The sequence below is a fragment of the Lissotriton vulgaris genome, chromosome 4_1 (assembly GCF_964263255.1).
Source record: "Lissotriton vulgaris chromosome 4_1, aLisVul1.2, whole genome shotgun sequence".
In the NCBI taxonomy this organism is placed as follows: domain Eukaryota; kingdom Metazoa; phylum Chordata; class Amphibia; order Caudata; family Salamandridae; genus Lissotriton; species Lissotriton vulgaris.
This window is the reverse complement of record NC_141691.1, coordinates 554524074-554545865: the sequence shown is the minus strand read 5'-3', so window position 1 is coordinate 554545865 and position 21792 is coordinate 554524074. Positions and strand designations below refer to the sequence as shown.

At 49.2% G+C, this 21792-nt stretch overlaps 1 protein-coding gene across 2 annotated transcripts in view; it reads right to left on the bottom strand.

The window, feature by feature from the left end:
• Positions 1-21792, bottom strand: part of PDCD6IP (programmed cell death 6 interacting protein) — a 500749-nt gene that overhangs the window by 229074 nt on the left and 249883 nt on the right. For both annotated transcript variants that reach the window (XM_086964745.1, XM_086964744.1), the window contains exon 12: positions 17076-17245. In XM_086964745.1, coding sequence (XP_086820871.1) covers positions 17076-17245 — 170 coding nt within the window. The remainder of the gene's footprint in view (positions 1-17075; positions 17246-21792) is intronic.

Genomic DNA, 21792 nt, shown 5'->3' with positions numbered 1-21792 from the left:
GAAGCTGGAGATAGTCTCGCACACATGTGACTCCAGCAGTTTGGCACAGTATGGCAACAACGATATGGGTCTGTAGTTGATGGGATCTAGCGGGTTAGCTCCTGCCTTTTTTATGAGGGGAACGAGAAGAGCTTTTTTCAGGTTGCATGGAACTTTGCCCTGTACAAGTGACCCATTCAATAAAGAAAGTAAGCACTCAGGGAGATTGGTGCCCACCTCTTTCAAGATGTGAGGGGGGGCAAATGTCATCAGGGGAGCCAGTTTTAACTTTGGTTAATAATTTGAGTAGCTTGATATTGTCTATGAGGGGAAAGAGTCTAAAGTGGCAGGGTTGTACCAAGTGTCAGCAAACAAAAAAGGGGACTGAGTAGTAGGAATGCTTTGCTTGATCATGCAAATTTTATCAAAGAAAAAATAATTAAGTGTGTTGCAGAGCTCTTGGGTAGGAACCATAGGAAGGGAAGTTCTGTCGCTAGAGCTGAGATTTTCCACGATGTTGAACAACTCTTTTGACTTATTTTGGGCCTTGAGAATTTTATCCGAAAAATAGTCAGTTTTGCATTTGAGGATGAGATTTTGGTATTCCCTGCGGGCCTTACGAAAGTTGGCTCTGTCATGTTCTAAGTAGGCTACGCGCCATTTGCGCTCCATTTGACGAGCTTTAAGTTTAAGGGCTTTTAGGTGAGGTGTAAACCACCTGTGAGCATCATTGGGGCGAGAGCGAGAAAAGTTAACGCAGGGGGCATGAACTTCAGCTGCCTGAAGTAGCCATTCGGTGAAAACTTCTTCTGATTTCTCTATGTCCAGATCAAGAGAAGGGCAAGTCGAGGTTAGCAATTGGAGAAAGGCCGGAATGTCAACCTTTTTCCACATTCTTGCCTTCCCGCCTTGTTGAGGCAAAGGTTTGCTGTTTTTTGCAATGGTTATGGTGAAATTGATCAGAAAATGGTCCGACCAAATGCAAGGCAGGATGGAGTTAACTGCCAAGGAGATGTTTTGAGACCAAATTTGGTCAAGGCTATGACCTTTCTCGTGTGTGGGAAGGTGAATGTGTTGGATGAGATTAAGATCAGAGAGAGTGTCCTTCAGTGTGGCTGCCTGAGAGTCAGACTCCACCGAATCCAGCCAGAGATTAAAATCACCCAATAGTAGAATTTTATCATGGGAAATAATAAGGGGGGCAAGTTGTTCCGATAGGGATGCAGCGAAGGTAGGCATATTTTGAGGGGGGCGATAGATGAGGATCACGAGAAGAGAACCAGTGTCCACATCCATTTTAAAAATTACATTATCTGATCCTGTCAGATCAAGAGATGGTAAGAGAGAGATTTTAAGGTTTTTGCGAATAATCGCAGCGACCCCTCCACCCCTCTTACCAGCTGGCCTATCGACATGCAGTATATAGTACTCAGCGGGGACTGCCGCCAAGATATCAGGTAGGGATGCATCATTAAGCCAAGTCTCAGATAGGCATAGAAGATCTGGTTGATCGGCCTGAAGCAGAAGAAAGATGTCCAAGTGGTGTTTTACCATGGACCTAGTGTTTAAGTATAAACATTTTAAAGTAGTCTGAGGCACATGTGGGGATGGAGGAGTAGAGCGTGGTGAGGGCTTACAGGCTTTAGTAAGCATAAAGTCAGGTTTTAGAATGCCATACATGGCGTCCACTGTGCCAAGGGAGCCACTCACACTTGAGGTATGGTATGGCACCCCTTGCCAAAGCACTCCCTCTCTTTGGGGAAGGATCCAGTATGTAGGCCTTGGAGTCTCAGAGAACCCTCTGAGAGAGTCCACTGCGTAAAGGGTGCCTCTCGCAATAGAGATAGGGAAGGCATACCACTTCCCCTGGGATCACAACTTACTGGACTTTGGACGTTGCCTTGACTAGTCTACCGGTTTGTGTACCCTTCACCCTTCCCCTCCTCTCCCTATGCTGTGTCTCTAACCCTCCCCTCCTCTTTCCGGCCTTCATTATCTGTCTACTTCCCCTACTCCAACCCCCCTCCCCTGAATCTCTCACCTTGCCTTTCTTTTCCCCTTGCGTATTTGTGCTTATTGTTTATCTCAACGTTACAAGTAACTATGTTGCCATGCTCTAAGAACTGTGTAACCTTTGTAACGATGTAACCTGTAACTATGATCCGATGCTCATGTAAAGCGCTCTGATACCTCCGGGTCTAGCCAGCGCTATATAAAACTTTAAAAATAAATAAATAAACATTCCCTGGGCATTTACAAGAGTGGCTTACCCAGGGAGTTACTCATTTTCCGAAGTACTCCGCTCCAAAACTGTTGCACCACCGGGCAGTCCCACAAGATGTGGTAGAAGGTACCAGGGAGACCACAACCTCGCAGACACAGTGCATCAGGGCACCTTCCAATCCTGGCCAGGGTAAGGGCAGACATATACGCTCTATGTAGCACCTTCAATTGGATCAACCGAAACCTATGGCAGATGGCTGATTCCCTCGGGGACATTAAGGCCGAATGCCAGTCTTCCTCATCTAGGGGACCCAGGTCAGCCTCCCACTTGGATCTCAACGACTGGAAGGGATCAGGGATATTATTACATAGCTTGCGATATGTAAGGGAAATGGCCTTCACGGGGAGGGGTTCTGATAGGAGCCTGTCCTCCAAAGGAGATGACTCAGGCAAGGTGGTAAAATCCGGGACTGCCGCAAGAACAGCGTGTGTAATTTGCAAATAACGGAAGCCGACCACAGAGGAGTTGCCCTAGTGAGTCTGTTCGACCACCCCAAACATCTATTAGCCCTGTGCCAAATAGCTACTGTGTGTGCCATTGGCCCCAAGTATCTAGCTTTAGCAGGTTTACTGTAAAGAGCTCCCAGGTATCCATCTCGACCAGTATGACAACTGTCCAAGAGGAAGGCCGGAATCAGGTGCGAACCGTGTAACCAATGGTTTATAGCCACCAACTGCGAAGCCGAATAATAGAGGCGGAGGTTGGGCAGGGCAATGACCACGTCAAACCATCCCTGGAAAAGTTTACAGAGGGCAATCCGAGCTGCACCCCCGTTCCATAACAAAAGTCGGAGCTCGCTTTCTACAGACCGGAAATACGAATCTGGAATCAAGAAAGGGCAATTCTGCAGGACATCTAAGAAGCGCGGGAGCGCCAGCATCTTAAAAAACGCCGCCCTGCCTGGGAGCGTCAGTGGGAGTGAGCACCAGTGGGCAACATCACTGCGGAGCCTACGTAGGGGGCCCAATAAGTTGCAATCATAAAATACTTTGGAATCTGGTGTAATAAAAATATCAAGATACATAAAACCCTCCGTGGCCATTGTGATGGAAAACCCTTTGGGCAAACGGGGCGGGGGCCATGTAACATATACAGCACCGATTTAGTCTTATTTATTGAGTATCCGAAGTACTTCCCAAAATTAGAAAGAACGTGAAATAGGCTATTAATAGAGGTTCGGGGAGATGACAGGTATATTAGGATGCCATCCGCATAGAGGGAGATATTATCCGTAATGTCCTCGTTCCAATGCAGGCCTCTAATAGAGACGTCCGTGCGGATCCAATGAGCCAGGGGTTCCAGGGTGAGAGCAAACAATAGTGGGGACAGGGGGGCAGCCTTGCCTGGTACCCCGATGAAGTTGAAACCTCCGAGATGTGTGATTGTTGACTCGGACTTGACCCCAAAGGTCTGTTTAAAGAAGTCGCACCCAACGAATGAACTGAGGCCCGAAGCGATGGAGAACCTCAAACATATAAGGCCATTCGATCGAGCCGAACGCCATTGTGGCATCGAGGGACAAAAGGGGCGCGTCTTGTTGCAGAATGGACCGGTGGCTAATTACATTATGTACCCTCCGAAGATTCAATGCTGTGTTACGACCCGGAAGAAAACCGGACTGGTCATCATGTATCAGGGAGGGGAGCACTAAGAGAAGGCGATTTGCTAGAAGTTTAGCCAGGACCTTGGCCTCCTGCATAATTAAGGAGATAGGCCGGTAAGAGCTGCAGTCAGAGGGTGGTTTAGTGGGCTTAAGTAGGACCACTATGGAGGCAAGCCTCTGGGCAAGCGGAAGGACCCCGACCTCTCGACTCTTTGTGTACATATTTTGAAGATGAGGGATAATGTCGGGGACCATGCCTTTCAGAAATTCAACAGGGACCCCGTCGGGGCCCATAGCCTTGCCGGAGTTAACGGCAAACAGTGCCGCAGTTAGCTCCTCCGCCGTATTGTCGGTGTCCAGGGCCACTGTATCCGCATCTGACACAGTTGGGAGGCGCATCTCTTCCAGAAGTTGTCTGGATTCATCAGATGTGTAGCCATCGCCAGCCGTATAGACCCGTTCCAAGTGGTCTGCAAAGGCCTCCGCGATGTCTTGCGGGTCCACAATTGTGGAACCGTCTGGCTTGGTTATGGATGACACCCACCTGGACCCTTAGTCACGGCGCTCCAGCCAGGCAAGCATCTTACCCGCGTTATCCCCGAACTCGTAGACCCGATGGCGCGTGTGAAGCAGCCGCGTTTGCGCCTTTTCCTGTGACAAGGTCTTATAGACCAGCTGCTGGGCACGGAGCCTAGCAGCACTAGCATCTGACGGAGTCGCGTTATGGGATGCCTCAAGGAGGAGGAGGTCAGATTCAGCCTGAAGGATCTGCTCGTCGTGTTTCCGCAGATAGCCCATCTTAAGGGCCAGCGCCTCTCCTTTTATCACCGCCAAGTATGCCTCCCAGAGTGTGACTGTCGAGTCCACAGACCCAACGTTTTCAGCTAAATATTGTTCAGTGCGTTCTTGCAACGCTTCTCTGATATCTGGGACCTGCATTAGCCAGGGACTGATGATAATTGGGCCCCTTGCGAATTGGCGATTATAGGTGAGGTCCAAACTAAGGGGTGAATGATCGGAGATGCCACGAGAAAGGCCCCTCTGGCGAACGAAGCAACCTACGTCCGCGGTAGGGCAAAATAAATAATCGATTCGAGACATACTGTTGTGTGTATTAGAATAGTGTGTAAAATACGGTGTGTCTGGATAGTGACGGCGCCATATGTCTTCCAGCCCCATGGCGTGCGCAAAGTCCGCCAAGTCCGAGCTACAACGATGGGAACCTCGCTGGGGCCTGCGGTCAATGTCATCACACATCGTTACATTAAAATCAACGCCTATCAGGAGCGACCCGGGGAAAGACTTCGTAATTGAGCGCCCAGCTCCTTAAGGGAGTCTCGTACCAAAGTCGGAGGAAGATAAGCTGAGATAATGTTCAGTGGGGGCCCTTCCCACGTGGCCTAAGCCAATGCAAAACTGCCCAGGGGGTCAGCCCAAGTCCTAGTGTGAGTGAGTGCAAGAGTCTTTTTGACCAGAATCCCGGTGCCACAGGAACTAGAGGAGAACCCCGCTTGGACTAGTAATTTGTACCCTCCCCTTTGGAGCGCCTGACAGGTGTTGCCCACCAGGTGCGTTTCTTGTAGCAGTACAATGTCGGGGAGTGGCATTGGAGAAATTGGAGGACCACGCTCCTCTATCTTGTGACCCAGACCATTGACATTCCAGGATAGGATAGTAAGGGTTCTAGAGAGAAGCTGCGTCATGCTGGTGGAATTGGTGGAGATGACTGGAAGGGGATCGCCCGTGACGGCGAGACCTTACGATACATCGTGACGTATGATTAGGGGGATCCCCGGTCCATTCCATCCATTCCATTCCATCCATTCCAGGTACTTCAGTACCGTGGAGTCCTTTCTCATTTTATTGTGGAGTCTCTCCCTCCTGCACCACATCGTGAATCTTTTCCACTTTGCGACGTAGCACTTCCTTGTGCTGGGCCTTCGTGCCTCCCGAAGGACCCTGAGGGTGCTCTCTGGCAGTCTCAAATGTGCGAACTCTATGTCCTCAGGAGCCATGCTATCAGGCTCATGCTCTCCGGTTCTGGGTGCAGCACCTCTCCGTTCTGCATGGAGAGCAGGTCTTTTCTTCTGCCGAACCTGTGGGGTGCACACTGCGCCATCTCCATGATTTGCAAGTACCATGTCTGCCTCGCCCACTGTGGCGCGACCAGTATCAGGGTCATGGTGCTCCCTCTGCACTTGCTCAGTACTCTGTGTATCAGTGGTATCGGGGGAAAAGCGTACGCAAATTTCCCGGACCAGTCTATCCATAGGGCATTCCCAAGGGACCCTTCTTCGTGTTGTCTGGATGCGAAGTTTCGGCATTTCGCATTCTGGCGTGTTGCAAACAGGTCCACTGATGGCGTTCCCCACCTGTTGAACAGCCTCCTCGTCTCCTGAGCATTGAGCTCCCACTCGTGGGATGCCGAGGTCTGTCTGCTCAGCCAGTCTGCCTGAATGTTCTCCTTCCCTGGTAGGTGTATGGCTAGCATGTCTATCTGGAGAGGGATGGCCCACCTCCATATCTCCTGCGCCAGCGTCGAGAGCGTTGTCGACTGTGTTCCACCCTGTTTGTTTATGTAGAACATCGCCGTAGTGTTGTCTGTCTGTAGCAACACCCTTTGCCTGTACAGTCTTGTCTGGAAGGCTTTCAGTGCAAGGAAGATTGTCTTCAATTCGAGGTAATTGATGTGCTTTGTCGCATCTGCTGGCGTCCAAAGACCCCTCACTTTGAGTTCCTCCATGTGAGCGCCCCATCCCTTCAGGGATGCGTCCGTGGTGATGGTCACTGTCGGAGTTGGGAGTGTTAAAGGCAGTCCCCTTGTTAAGTTCTCCAAGGTCCACCATGTCATCTCCTTCTGCACTGCGTGCGTCACCACCACAAGATCCTCCCAACTGCCAGAAGCCTGTGACCATTGTTCCTGGAGCCATTCTTGCATGGGTCTCATGTGGAGCCGCACATTCGGCACTAGGTGGATGCACGATGCCATCATCCCCATGATCTTGCTCGCAGTCCTCACTGTCCGAGCTTGTCCCTTCCGGTAGAGGCGAGCTTCCTTGACCAGTGCCCTTGCTCTCTTCTCGCTGGGGAACACTTTGCCCTGTAAAGTGTTGATCTCTGCCCCCAGGAAGATCTTCACTTGCTCCGGCTCCATTGATGATTTCTTCCAATGGACGGAGAACCCCAGGTTTATGAGCGTGCTCGTCACTGTATGTGCATGCTGCTTGCACTTCTGGTACGAGCTTGCTTTCACCAGCCAGTCGTCCAGGTAAGGGTATACGTGTATCCCCTGTCTTCGTAAGTGTGCTGCGACTGCCGCGAGGCACTTCGTGAATACCCTCGGTGCTGATTTCAGTCCGAAGGCCAGCGTTGTGAACTGATAGTGGCCCCCTCCGATTGCGAACCTGAGCATATGCTTGTGCTTCTCGTTCATCGGTATGTGTAAGTAGGCGTCCTTGAGGTCTATCGTGACCATGAAGTCTCCGACCTGCAATTGTGGCAGCACCTCCTGCAGAGAGGTCATTTTGAACTTTTGCGTTCTTATGAATTTGTTGAGGAACCTTAGGTCTAGGATGGGTCTCATCTTGTCGTCGACCTTTGGTACTAGGAAGTACGTTGAGTATATTCCCTTGTTCCTTTCCCTGAAGGGAACTCTTTCTATGGCCTGTTTTTGTAGAAGTTCTTGCACTTCTTCCTGAAGCCTCGCCAGCTGTTCTCTTGCTGGTGGCTTTCCCCTTGGTTTTCTGTTTGTTGGCTTTCTCTCCAACTCCAAGCAGTATCCGAATCGGATGATGTTTAGGATCCATTTGTCTGATGTGATTTCTCTCCATTTTTGGAGATAGAACTTTAATCTTCCTCCCACTGGTGTCATGTGGTCGTAGGTGTTTAGATTGTCCTTACCCCTTCATACGTGGTGCCCCCTGGGATCCTTTCTGTGGTCGGGCACCCGGAGGTCTCTGAAGTCACTTCGAGGTGGGCTGCTGCCCCCCTCTTCTATTCTGGCCACGTCCATTCCTCCCTCGAAAGGACTGACCTCTTGGCTGGTACTGCCAGGACTGCTTCTGGTGACCTTGCTGAGCCTGCGAGTCTACCTGGTGCGTCTGCTGGAAGGCCTGGTGCGATGTACCTGGCTGGTTTCCACCTCTCCCGCTGGGCCTCCGTGCCGGGGTGCCTCTCCTGTTGCCTCTGAACTGCAATGCCCCCATGGATCTTGCAGTCTCGTTATCTTTTTTGAGTTGGCATAGTTTCTCGTCAACTGTTTCGCCGTTGAACGGTGTGTTCAGGATACTGTGTTGTACCTCGGGTTTGAACCCTGAGATCCTGAGCCAGGCGTGCCTCCTTTCCGTGACACCCATCATCATGAGGATGCTGGCGGTGTCTGCCCCGTCCAGGGCCGTCTTAAGGCAAGAATTTGCCGCGTTCTTCCCTTCTTCGATCAATTTTTCGGCCTTCTGCCTGGCATCCTGGGGTAGGTCCTTCACCAACTGTCCCAGACCCTCCATGATCTGATACATGTGCCTGTTTAACAGGGCGTTGGAATTAGCCATTCGCCAGTGGATCGCGGCATTTCGCTCGATCCTTCTCCCCACCAGATCCATCCTCTTGCTCTCCTTATCCGGTGGTGGGCCTGAGGTAGTGGATACGCTCGCCCTCTTCCTAGCTGTGGCCGTGATAATGGAGTCGGCGGAGACCTCGCCTCGAATGTAGGCCGGGTCCTTCGAGGAGTGTTTGTATTTTTTCTCTGTTCTGGGAGTTACCGCCTTGCATGTTGCGGGCTCTTTGATTGCTTCCTTTCCCTGAGCCAAGACGCTCTCGAGCATTGGCAGGAACTGGCTTCTTGTTTGTGTTGGGAGCAATGTCTCTAGCAGGAAGTCTGCTTTCTGCTTTTCCTCGTCGAGCTTTAGCTTGATTGCAGTTGCGGCAGATTGTATCGCCGAGTTGTATGCCCCGATGTCGTCCGGCGGCGAGGGTCTCGAGGGGTATGAGTCGACCGCCTCTTCCGGGCTCTCGGTGTCGACGTCTAGGTAATCCTCCTCGCGTGGGTCAGAGGTGGCCGACTCGGCGTCCAACCTATTGCCCTCATCGTCCTCATAGCTGTAATCCTCGTAGGGATTCTCTTCACCTTCCTGGTCGTCGACCATCTCGTCGCTAGGCACATGGTCGTCGACATGTTCTTCTTCCTCCTTGACCAGATCTAGCACGACGTGCTTGGTCTTGTGTGGAATCGTGAAGGCACTCATCTCGGCGGCAACATCTTTTCTCCGCTGCAAGAGGCTTGCCATCTCGGCTTCTAGCCGACACCTCTTCCTTTCCATCTCGGCCGAGTTTTCGGCTTCGGAACGTTCGGCCCCTCTCTTCGTCATCTGGTTCGGCGGCGAGATTTTCGGCGTCGACGGCTTGGACGTCGAACTGGCTTTCGGGTCCTTGGACGGTGCCGAGGCTTTAGGGTCTTTCTCCCTCGACGTTGATCGGTCCCTTTCGGCGACGATCTTCGACGCTTTCTGCTGCTCAACAGCTTTCGGCGCCAGGGACTCCTTCTCCGAGGATCCGCTGGGCCTGCTTGTGGTCGCGGACGGCAGATGTCTCTGCGTCTGCGCCTTCGGGCTCTTGGCCTCGTACTTTCGAGACTCAGAGTCTCTCGTGCTCTTGTGGGACGTCGAGTCTCCTACCTTATCAGGCGTCTTCTTGTAATCGGTCTCTACGACCGTGTAGCTGTCGTCTTCGGCGGCAGCGTTGTCCTCCTCCTCCGAGGACATCCCCAGCTCATACAGCGATGGCGTCGGGGATTTTCCTTCGAGGGCGGCGTGTGCTACCCTCTGTCTCTTCCTCACACGAAGGGTCTTCTGGGCGAAGACGGCGCAGGCGTTGCAGTCCTCGCTTCTGTGTTCTACCGGTAGGCAAAGGTTGCAAACCGGGTGCTGGTCCTTCTGCGCGTACTTGTGTCTGCAGTTCGGGCAGAACTTGAACGGCGTGTTGTCCATCCTCGTGCGTTCAGGCCTCCCTGACCGCGTGGAAGTTCGAGGTTTTCACCTTCTTTTCTCCTCGTCAATGTTCTGTGAAGTCTTCCTTAGTCTTCTTCTTCCAATATCTACTCCAACTTCCACTCTTTTCAGTACTTTCTCCAAAAATGTCTGGAGCCCAACGGGAACGATCCAGACCCGACCGCGGAAAAAAGAATCTGAAGATGGCGCCCAAGAGTGGGAGCTTCCGCAGGAAGCATGCCGACGTCACCGGAAATGCACCCGAGGAGGTGTGACGCCGACGCCCACAAGGGCTACAAAAAAAAAACAAAGAAAAGACTACGAATCCGGACCCAACCACAAGACCGCGGAATATGCACAGCATAGTGAATCCAGAAAGATTCATGCTGCAAAACTCCGTATTTTATAGGTCGCGGAGGGGATGTATAGTCACCCAGGCGAACTGATTGGGTTCGATCCGCTAGGAACGATTGTAACCATCCTAATGCTTTGTCTTGAATTCCTTTCTCTGCCAGGGTGTTCAATAATTGATGGTGGGGTAGGGTATCAAAAGCCGCTGATAAATCAAGGAGTATCAGAGCGACTGTACTACCTTGATCCACCTTGGTCCTAATACTGTCTGTCACCGCTAAGAGTGTAGTTTCGGTGCTATTGTTTGTCCGGAACCCTGTCTGTGAAGCGTCCAGCAAACCGTTAACTTCCAAAAATGTGGAAAGTCGTCTGTTGACCAACTTGTCCAGGACCTTTGATAAGTAAGGTAACTGGGATATTAAACTAAACTTTCCCATAGCCTCCCCCCCACTTCCCCCTCTTTTACCCCATACAAAACGTGCAAGTTTCATTCTTCCCCCCTTCCCGTACCCCCATCCTGCTTCCCTGCCCGCGGATTTAAAACTATCCACACCCTAACTAGGCAGATTGCCTGACGCCCTCCCAACCATTACAAGGGTTACCTGGTGAGCCTTTGAGGCTTCTCGCCTGATTCACGGAGATTTATACCTGATACAGTGGAATCGGAAAAACAAATGTCAGTGCACATCAACACCCTAACGAAGGAATCTTTTGGCATACACTCTCAGTTCTGTCCGGTCCATCGAATGAGCCGGCCGAGGGAAGAGATTCTAATCAGGCCGCAACTCACTTCACACCACCGCCTTGGCGTGAAGGGCGCTGATTAGACGAGCGAGCTCCGGGTCATGACACATGGTAAACCACTTGTGGTGGAGAGTGTTCAAATCTCATCTTCGTTAGTTCCAGTGAACAGATCCTGACTCTCCGGCCGATCTTCGTCCCGTTGGCGTTCCGCAGAGAGATTGCGCTTCTTCGGTGATCTCCCGACTTTTCGCCAGCCCTCCAGCCAATCCCACACTTCGTCCGGCGATAGGAAAAACCAAGCTTTACCGTCCATTTCAACTCGCAGCTTCGCCGGAAAGAGCATAGAATACTTGATGCTTTTATCCCGGAGGGCTTCCTTAACTTCTAGAAAGCTGAGTCTCTGTGCCTGTACCTTCATTGTAAAGTCCGGAAACCGTGTGATCCGGGTATTCTCTACTAGTAGAGGTGGACCTGACCGAGCCGTCTGGAGGATGGTATCTCGATCTCTAAAGTTGAAGACCCTCGCGATGATGGGGAGAGGTGGAGCCCCCGGTTTCGGTTTCCCTCCTGGGACCCTGTGTGCTCGTTCAATTGAGAAGTAATTGGAGAGGTTCTTGGGTCGGAGATGCTTCATAATTAGGTCTTCAACAAACAAGTCAGCAGCTGGCAGTTCCAATCTTTCCGGCACGCCTAGGATACGGAGGTTGTTCCTCCGTGCCCTACCTTCATAGTCATCCAGAAGGTCACCCATTTGTTTTTGTTGTTTTTGAAGCTGGGCCATTTGTTGCTGGAGGGTAGAGGTATCTTCAATAAGAGCTGCGGTTTTGACCTCCACATCTTTGACTTCAGAGTCCATTTTACGCAAGTCCGCTCTCAGTACGGTCACCTCTATGTTGACTGAATCAATTCGGGTTTCCAAGGAGGACCGGACCCCCGCTATTGCCTCCATGACGTCTTCTAGGGTGAGAGATTTCCCTCCTGGCGAGGGAGGCGTGGGGGGTGGGTCTCCGGAAGAAGTCCCGGCCTGGTTGTCTGCTTTGGGGCCCCAGGAGAGCGTATTCATTTGCCTCTGGTTCGACTGCTGGCCCCCCTATGTGACGCCATTTGGAGTCGCAGTGTTAGCCCACCGAAGCAACGGGTACAAGCTAGGCACTCCAAGGGAGAGGGATCGCTCCTTATTTGCGACTTTGGTGATGGTGACTGTGGCCCGTTGACCTGGTCAGATTTGGGGGATCACAAAAAGGAACTGTGTACTTCCAGAGGGCTGCATTAGAGTCCAAGTTCGCCGTGTAGCTTGTGACTGTAGACCCCACTCTCGATGAAACCCTTACTGTGGGCCCCTTTCTCTGTGTAGTAGGCCGTCCGCAACCAGGAGTGTCCTCGGGGGCCCAGCCAGGGCACAGGTCGTCGATGTCCAGAGTTTGTAGGTCGGGGGGGGGGTCAATATTCACCCCCTGATCCGGATCCTAGGGCGCTATTCAGAGGGCCAACGCCACCAGCCGTCCCAGCAGAACTCTGATCTGCACAGCCATGCAGGAGCCGTCCGGTGAGTGTGGGGGCCAGACAGATGCTCGGTATACAGGCAGCTCTATACTCGCGGCGGGAGTCCGCTCCGTTCCGATCCGCTAAGGGGGCCCTGTCGAGCTGCTACCGGTTCAGGTTCTTCACCATGAGCGGCGCTCAGGTTGCTTCAAGGCCTGGGCTCCGTAGCCGGCGCCATCTTGTGTGCGACCGGAGGCGCACTTAACCTGCTCCGTTCTTACTGACTGCACCGTCCGTCCGTCCTGCTCCGGGTCCGATGTGTGCACCACCGGTTGCTCTTGGGGACCTCCCGTTGTATAGGGGTCCCCTGATCAGGATAACGGATTATTGGGGCGGATTCTCAAGCGAGGGCCGGGAGCCGCTTCAGCAAGCGACCATTCCCTCTGGCTGCTAACCCCGCACCCGCCATATATTTTTTTATCTGATGAACTAGAACTAGTAGCTGTGTATAAGCACAGCATTTTGTGAATTTCAAATAACATCATGTATGAAGGCAAAGTATAAAGAACGGGCATGCCATCATTGGTATCAAACAAACAAGTATTGGCTAGCACTGGCAAAGCCTTAGCTTCAGGGTGCTAATACATGTAAATATAGAAATGCAGACATGCTATTGATTACATTTAAGGCTCCCCATTTTCCAATTTTACGGAATTTTACAGATAAATACAGACAAAAAACATTGTGTTTTCTGTCTGCATTTATTTTTTAAAAGTAGATAAATACAGAAAATGGTGGTTCTATTAAGTGACTCTCTGTGCTGTCTTTCATGAATTAGAAGCCAGCAACTGAGCCGATGGACAACATGGGAACTTAAAAAAAAGAAAGAAAGTTCTTTAAATAACGGCATATGTCAACATACATTTATGGTATAATTGCTAGTATTTACAAGTGGCTGTATCGTTATGTAATATATGACAGCTTAAATAGTTAAATAGACATGGAAATGTACAGTTTTACAACTTCATGAATACGCAAAACCCAAAATAAAAATGGATTAATACAGATAAAAAGGCCCAAAAATAAATATGGATAAATACAGACAGAAATGGCCCAAAAAAAAATACCATAAATCTAGGAGCCCTAATCACATTTAAGGTCAGGCCGATCAGCTTTACCAATACTGAGAAAAAATAAAACAACATTTTCTCCAAAGAAAGCATATACGAGTTAAAAAAATAATGTGACAGGGTGATTGATTCAGATATAAAATAGTGACTCACACATTTTAAATAATTTATATGAACTTTGTCAGTACTTGATGGATTTAGTCCTATTCATGTGACTTGTATGGCCATTCGTGTGACCTGCGTGGCCAGCGAATAGATTTATTGTTAGGTTTATTTTCCCCCACTCTTGTTTCCCTTATCAACACTTCCTTTACCAAGGCTACTGTTCCCTCTTGTTGGGAACAAGTGAATGTGATCCTCCTGTTGAAGAAGTCTACTGCAAAACCTACCATTGTGAGAAACATTTGGCCTATCTCCCTTTTACCTTTAATGGCAAAAGTGTCAGAGGGAAGTACATAAGCAGCTGCCCTCTTTGACTGAAGTTATTTTTGAGGAGCCACTGGATCTCATTTCTGATCATATGGTATTTAGGAAATTGATGAAAATTCTTCTTTCTGCTAACTCCGTGGTTCCCAAATTGTGCGCCGCGGCGCCCTGGTGCGCCGTGATTAGAAGCCAGGGGCGCCGCGGCGCAATTCCTCCCCCTCCTTTGTGCTGCCAGGTCACGCGATCCTCGCACTCTGCATCTCAATGAGTGCTTGATGGAGAAAGCCTTTAATTTTCACACATGCCAGACATTGCCCCAGTGCACGCATCTCCCGGTCTTTTTTTCTCGCTCTTATCTGGTGATAGTTTACAAAGTCAGAACTGGATGGTGTGCGAATAATGACTTGGAGTCAGGTGGTCATCCTAACTGGCAAGGGCACACAACCCGTGGGAGAAGGTAACATGGTGGTGTGCAAAAGTCGTTTCTGGTGCAAACACGTGGGGTAAAGTACACACATGGTGGGAACAGAAGGCAAAGGCCCTTAGTAGAAAACAAGAGGGTGTAAACGGGGGGTGGGAGGGGGGACACTACAAGATGAAAAACTATAAATAAACACACTAAAACAGTGGCGGGTGGGCAATCTGCTTCCTTCGTGGTGAAGTGACACTGCTCTACCCCATACACACACACAATTGAGTATGTATGAGGAAACTTTACATGAAAGACAGCAATGCAGCACAACAGACAGGGGTGGTAAAAAGAAAAGGCCAGATGCAGTTCCTATCCCGTGCTGCTGCAATCTGCATGTCGCCTCCGTGTACGGCCTGGATGACAATCAACAAGTCCAGTTCAAAGGTCTTCCAATGTAACCTTGAAAAAATCCTGAATCTTTATCAGCTACCTGTTTTTGGTCTTAGTGAATCTCAAGCTGTGACTGAAGCAAAAAAGGCATGTGTACGACGCGGTATGGCTTGTGCAGCAAGATACCAGTTACTCAGCAAATTGATCACATTCAGTGATAGTTCAATGTCCTATGAAGTGGTGGTGCAGCAATTCCTACGGTTCCCGTCCACACCAGATTCAGGTGCCATCATTGCGATAGACAAGAACAAACTGACCACGGATGGCTGGTCAGATGTAGAGGACACACAAGCTTGTGGTGGGTCTGATATGCCCATTGCTGTCCAGCTCAGGGGGATGAAGCGATGAGGCAATAAAGAATCATGTGCCGATTCTACAAAGCCCATCAGTATGTATGTGTAGTATACCTGGATTGTAAGTGAATGTATTTCCAAGAAGCAAACTTACGCTGTTAACCACCTCAAGATGCTGTGTATTCCCACCCATAGAAGCTCCGAATTGGAGGCAAACAAACAGATGGCATTTGAATAAGCATTGAAAATGACTGGTGGCTATCTTCCAAGATGCCAGAGTAGTCTCCGCAAACTCCACCAGAAGGCATCAGAGCGCTTTACATTAGCACCAGTTGCGTTACAACGGGGAGGGGGAGAAGGGTGCAAGGCAGAGGGGAGAAGGGTGCAAGGCAGAGGGGAGAAGGGTGCAAGGCGGAGGGGAGAAGGGTGCAAGGCGGAGGGGAGAAGGGTGCACTGTAGAGGGGAGAAGGGAGCAAGGCAGAGGGGGGGAAGGGTGCAAGGCAGAGGGCAGAAGGGTGCAAGGCAGAGTGGAGAAGGGTGCAAGGCAGAGGGGAGAAGGGTGCAATCCAGAGGGGAGAAGGGTGCAAGGGAGAGGGGAGAAGGGTGCAAGGCAGAGGGGAGATGGGTGCAGGGCAGAGAGGAGAAGGGTGCAAGGCAGAGAGGAGAAGGGTGTAAGGCCGAGGGGAGAAGGGTACAAGCCAGAGAGGAGAAGGGTGCAAGGCAGAGAGGAGAAGGGTGCAAGGCAGAGGGGAGATGGGTGCAAGGCAGAGGGGAGAAGGGTGCAAGGCAGAGAGGAGAAGGGTGTAAGGCCGAGGGGAGAAGGGTGTAAGGCCGAGGGGAGAAGGGTAAAAGCCAGAGAGGAGAAGAGTGCAAGGCAGAGTAAAGAAGGGTGCAAGGCAGAGAGGAGAAGGGTGCAAGGCAGAGGGGAGAAGGGTGCAAGTCAGAGGGGAGAAGGGTGCAAGGCAGATGGGAGAATTGTGCAAGGCAGTGGGGAGAAGGGTGGAAGGGGGTTGGTGATGAAGTTAAAAATGTTCCCCCCCACCCAGGAAACATTTCTGCGGACGCCCATGATCAGAGACCACCCCACGTAAACTTCTTGTAACACCACAGAGCTCCGTGAGCCTTTCTCTAGCCTGGATACTTTCAGTGGGAGTGCTTTATACTACTCTATGTATGCATTGAGATGTACTTTATAAGATCATTGTGATTGCAAATAAAGTTTAATGACAGTGATGGCTACTCTCTGAATCCTTCATCAGGTCTAGGCTTGATTCTTCATGTAGACCAGTGGTTCCGAAAGGGTGCGCCGCGGCAGCCCGGTGCGCGGGTATAAAAATGGTGGGGAGCCACGGCGAACTGCCAATTAGGTCAAGGGAGCCACGGGTCAAAAAAGTTTGGGAACCACTGTGCTAACTAATGGTTTATGTCCTACACCATTGTATTCACTGCTTTTGTTTACAAGGGAAGGATGCACATAAGCATAATATCACATTTCATAAAATACAAAATAAGTAAATGTTTTCTGTAGATGCACTTCCTGGAAGGCTGAATGATAGATCAAATAGCCAAACCCATGAGATGAGAGATTATTACTCCTCTGGGTGGAGGTAAATCCCCACTCTATATATTTTAAAGAAATTATAGCAATAGGTAATGCACACAGTTACGCTGTCCAACCGGACATAAAAAGGTGCTTTAATGTGTGACCCATCCGTAAATGTTTCCTCAGTTGTATTGTAAGCACTACCATTTATAACGCAAAGCAATGATCAAGTCGGTTTTTGATTAGGAAACATTACAGAATGGGCTGATGTGGCTGGCCCTGATCAGTGAAAGAAAATCAGGGGAGCAGAATCTGATTTCATAAAGATCAATGTACAGCAGTAAACAAGCTTACAATTTATGGCAGAGCTTTTCAATACATTATTTTGTGATCTCACCTCACTACCCTGTAGGGTTTTTGCCGGGTTAGCAGAAGGAATGGATGCATTGAGTTCAGATTCCGGTTTACTTAATATTGAAATTGTTTCTCGATGAGACTGATAGCGCTCTTTCACCAATCTGTCTGCACCAACAGCTTTGTCCAAGATATTGCGGAAATTTCCTCCCTCTGCAGGCAAAAAGGAATCCCATTACAATTCAAAGAGTCTTATCATTTGTTTAGAGCCAAGGAATGAGATTAGTAGCAGCATGCTAAAACTCAGTAGTTTCACGGTTTCACCGTTTTTCCTTCCATCTTATGTATTAACAACACTCAACACTTTATTTACATTTCACAATATTACATTGTCACATTATACATACATCATAGCTGGTCATTTCAACTCAAAACATGTTTCCAATAATTTACAGTTTGGTATCCCAGTATCTGATTATATGTCCATATTTACTCCTTTACCCTCAAACTTCTAACAGGATCCAGGGCTGGTGGAAAGAGAGTAGACCACAGCTGAACCTAGCTCCTGTCAAGAAGTACATTTCTTTTCACATTGCAATCTAAAACAAATCATCTACCACTAAAGCTCACAGTGCTTTCAATTATAGTGTGTGCTTCTAGTCCAGCTTCAGTTTCTCATAACTTTGAGAACCTTCACTGACAACTGTTCCTGAACAAGCGGTCACCAAGAAACTTCACCTCTGTAGGCCTCATTTTGATGTAGAGAGGAAGGCCAGTCAGACAGCTCATCGGTGGCTGTCCACCAAACATCTGAGGCATCTGTCCGACCGTCGTATTAGGTTATGGGTGGTCCGACCGATGCTTGCGGGGTGAATCTGCTCTGCCTCAGATAGGCTTGCGGATCGTAGTCCCCAAAATGGAGGCGGTGCCTACTTAGGCACCGCTGTGGCAATTACGATACACCTTTGCGGCAGCCTTTTCATGTCAGTTCTTCCACCATCAAAAGGCTGGCGGAAAGTGTCTTTTTTGGCTCCCTAGCAGGGGCTCTATCCCCATGGCCAACCGCTATGGGCCCTGGGGTCACCTGCCGTGCCCCATTAACACCCATGCATTGTGTGGCAGGCACCGTATGGTGCCTGCCAAAAGGTGCATAAATGTTTCAAAAGTGTATTTCTTCTAATGCGGCTTGTGCTGCGTCCTGCAGCACAAGCCACAATAGGAAAAATACACTTTAACAGCCATGAAGGCAGTCACAACCAAATAATGTTATCAGGAACGCCAACTCCTCGGTGGAGGTATCCCGTTTCCGCGATTATGCCGGATGGATGCTCGTCTGACCAGCATCGTAATGAGGCCCCTATGTTTTTAGGTCTCGCCTGTCGATGCGCATGCGCATCGAGCTTGCGAGACTATGGGGGCTTAAACAGTCTTTAACCAACTTGCAAGGAATCGTGGCGATTCCTTGCAGTGCCCGTGACATTCAAGCTCAATGCGCATGCGCATTGAGCTTAAAAGCGCGTGCACATGCCCCCAGCCGCCTGCCTTGCATGTATTTTCCCTCAGGCGCACTCCTCCCACACCCCCGCTCCGCCCCCTCCCCTGCCTGCCGTGTCGCATTTCTTCAGTTCCCTCAGCCGCACTCCAGGCCCCTGCTGCTTTCACACCCTCTCCCCGCTCCGCCCCCTCCCCTGCCCGCCGTGTCGCATTTCTCCTCCCCCCTCCCCTTCTCTGCCTTCCCTCCGTTTTTTTTTTTTACCCGCTCCACCCCCTCCCCTGCCCGCCATGTCGCATTTCTCCTCCCCCCTCCCCACAGCAATGCCCTCCTAACAACACACAGTGCTCCCTGATGCAATGTACTTATCTTTACTGAACACCGATTGGTGAAAGACTGAGACATCAGGGGTAGGGAATTCATATCGCCCGACGCCCGAGACATGTTGATTTCTGTCAGGGGCAAGAAGATTTAATGTCTATTTTGTCCTACGGACAACTAGACATTAAATCAAAATAAACGGGGATGTCCCTATTTGGCCCCGCACCTACAGCTATTGGCTCCGTGAGTGGCCCGTGGTTTTCTGTCAGATGCTACAACCAGTAGCAGAAGAGAAGTTGCATCTGTAGGCAAGCATAGCTTTTATGTATTACAAGTACGCACAAGAACAATGGTCTGCCTAAGACTGCTCCACAAGTCCCTCTCACTTGATTTAATAATGCTGTAGTATGCGTGATGGCACGGGATGCAGATTACAGAAAATACCATTTCTTTTCCTTGCAGCTGGGATGTTAAAAACACGCTTTAGTGTTTTCCTAGCAGCTAATATCTGCGTGACTAGTGCAGAAAACTGGACACTTTTGCTTGCAAGCACTAGAAGTAGAAGAAAGAGGCAGCAGAAAGAGAATAACACCGGGATGAGCACCGGGAAGAGGGGTCTTTGAGAGCGTACTGTCTGCATGTTTCTAATTGCCAAAATTAAACAAGAAGGATTCCATAGTAACTTGTGTTAGATTCTACGAAGAACGCAATATAAAATGAGCTGAGGGCCGGTAAATACTTTTTTCCATCTGTTATGTTGTCTGTTTTCTCTTTTTCCTTTGGTGCAATTGTCCAAACAAATCTAAAGTGTGGTGACGATTTCTCATGCAGGATAGTGAGTTTGTATTTACAAGGCTTATCTGTTGGTGTGCCCAGAAGAAGTCCTGCATGGGTAGTACTGGAGGGCAGTCTCACCTGGCGTGAAGGGTCCCGTTTGGGTCACATTCTCTACTGTCTGGTCTTGGCGGCTCTGCTGGGGTTGGAGCAGTCGGCTGAGGCTGTGCTCAAGAGGGCAGTGGAGTTGGTTGGTGCTTTAAGTTTCAAGAGACTCTGATGGGCCCGGGAGGGCATAGACCTTGTCATTCAGGTGCTGAAAGATGTGTGTTTAAAGAGGCGCTGGCAAGTTTTCAGTGGGCTTTGGCGTTACAGTTTCATTTTTTCAGGGTATTTAAATTTGACGTCTTATTTTATGTGCGAAATTTAAGAGTTGCTTTTGGCTCTTTTAGTAACACACTTAGCCAGCATTTTGAAGGCCTTTTGTGTGATGTTGTGCTCAAGGCTGCCGATTTTACATTGCCTATGTGTGGCACTTCTGTGTTTTCAGTGTACTTATGAGTGACATTCTACTGTCCAATGTTGGACACCTCGAGTGACATTTTATTGTGAGTAAACCGAATAACGAAGACATGCAAAGAAATGCATATCAGAGATTACCCCTTTTGAGCAACGTGAACTGCTACAAAACCCGTGAATTGGACGATCTTGCCTACTGGGCATATTTTCAACCTACCTTCCTGACAGTTCTAAGCACTAACAAAAAACACCTAGCTGCACTCTAAAAGAGAATCATTGCTCGAAACTGCATTATTTAATAATATATTATGCATTAGAGTAAAATCAACATACTTTTGAGTCAACACAAGTAATTTTCCCAACAGTAATACGGTCTCCATTTTTCTCCATGCTCGCTGGAAAATGAACCACAAAGCAAGCAGTGAGACCTTTCCATAAAATCCCACCACATTAGGTGGAGTTTTCTTCCCACTTCCACCCTGGACACAAATTTTGTTCGATCATTGAAATGAGCAAATACTTGGCCATGTCCATGACGAGAATGGACTGTGGAAAGATTTGTGAACACTCCCAAATGCATTATTCTGTGGGTGTGCACAAACTTCCCAGGCCTTTCCGACCCTGAAGCAGTCTCTTCTCACACCTCAGAAAATATTTATTCACAAGAAAAGGTAGGTTTAAGTGAATCTTTTACAAGTGCACTTCTACACTTTGAGCCTAACAAACTGAAACGCGGCGCGAGTTGCGAACCTAAGTTGAAATAAGCATTAGCAAACAAGAGATCCTAAACAGCCAAAGAGGCAAGGGGTGTCCAATATGTGCCAAGGAGGGCCACAACCCATACTCGATTTTCACAATTATAACATAAAATAAACAAACAACATTTTAATCTCATTGGAACTAATTTGAATAGTCAGTGGTAATTTTGAAAGTCTGGCCATGGATTCTGACCTGCCCTCATGGACCTATACTGGACATCATTGCCACCTTATCTTAAACTTCCTTGGAAACCTTCCCCTTCTGCAAGATACATTTGTATTTCATATCAATTTGTATTATATCCTTACTTAGAATAGAAAACAAGTGGATTCTTTCAGCCTCTTCTAGAAAACCATGGATATCTTTGCGGGCAGTATCTCTGCTCCAGTCTGGGCCAAGTTAGGCCCATACGGTTAGGCACTGCCTGTCAATAGGAAGTGCTTGGGTCTATTTATTGGGGGTGTATTTAGGTCTGCGTAGGGGGGTATGTCTCTAGGGGAGTGGTCCTGCATGGGGTTGTGTGTCTGTCCATTAAGTGATGTATGAGTCTATGCATCTATAGTGTAGCTATGTGTCTGCAGTGGCGTTGTTGGAGTGTGTGGAGTGGGTGTGTTTATCTGTCCTGTGAGTGTCTTTGCAGTTGGGTTGGGTGTATGTGCAGTGAGTATGTCAGTATGGCAAGATAAAAGGGAAAGAACCAATTAGGCTGGAAGCTGGCCAGACGTTTTGTGACAGACAACACCTCCCCAACTGCACAGAATTTCTCATCCATTTATATTTTTACTGCAACACTGAGGTACTCCGCCTAATTTTTGTCCGAATAGCATGCTACCCGAATATTTACAAAATATTGAGGGTCAAAATTTGGAAAAAGTAATTGGTAAGTTAAGATTTA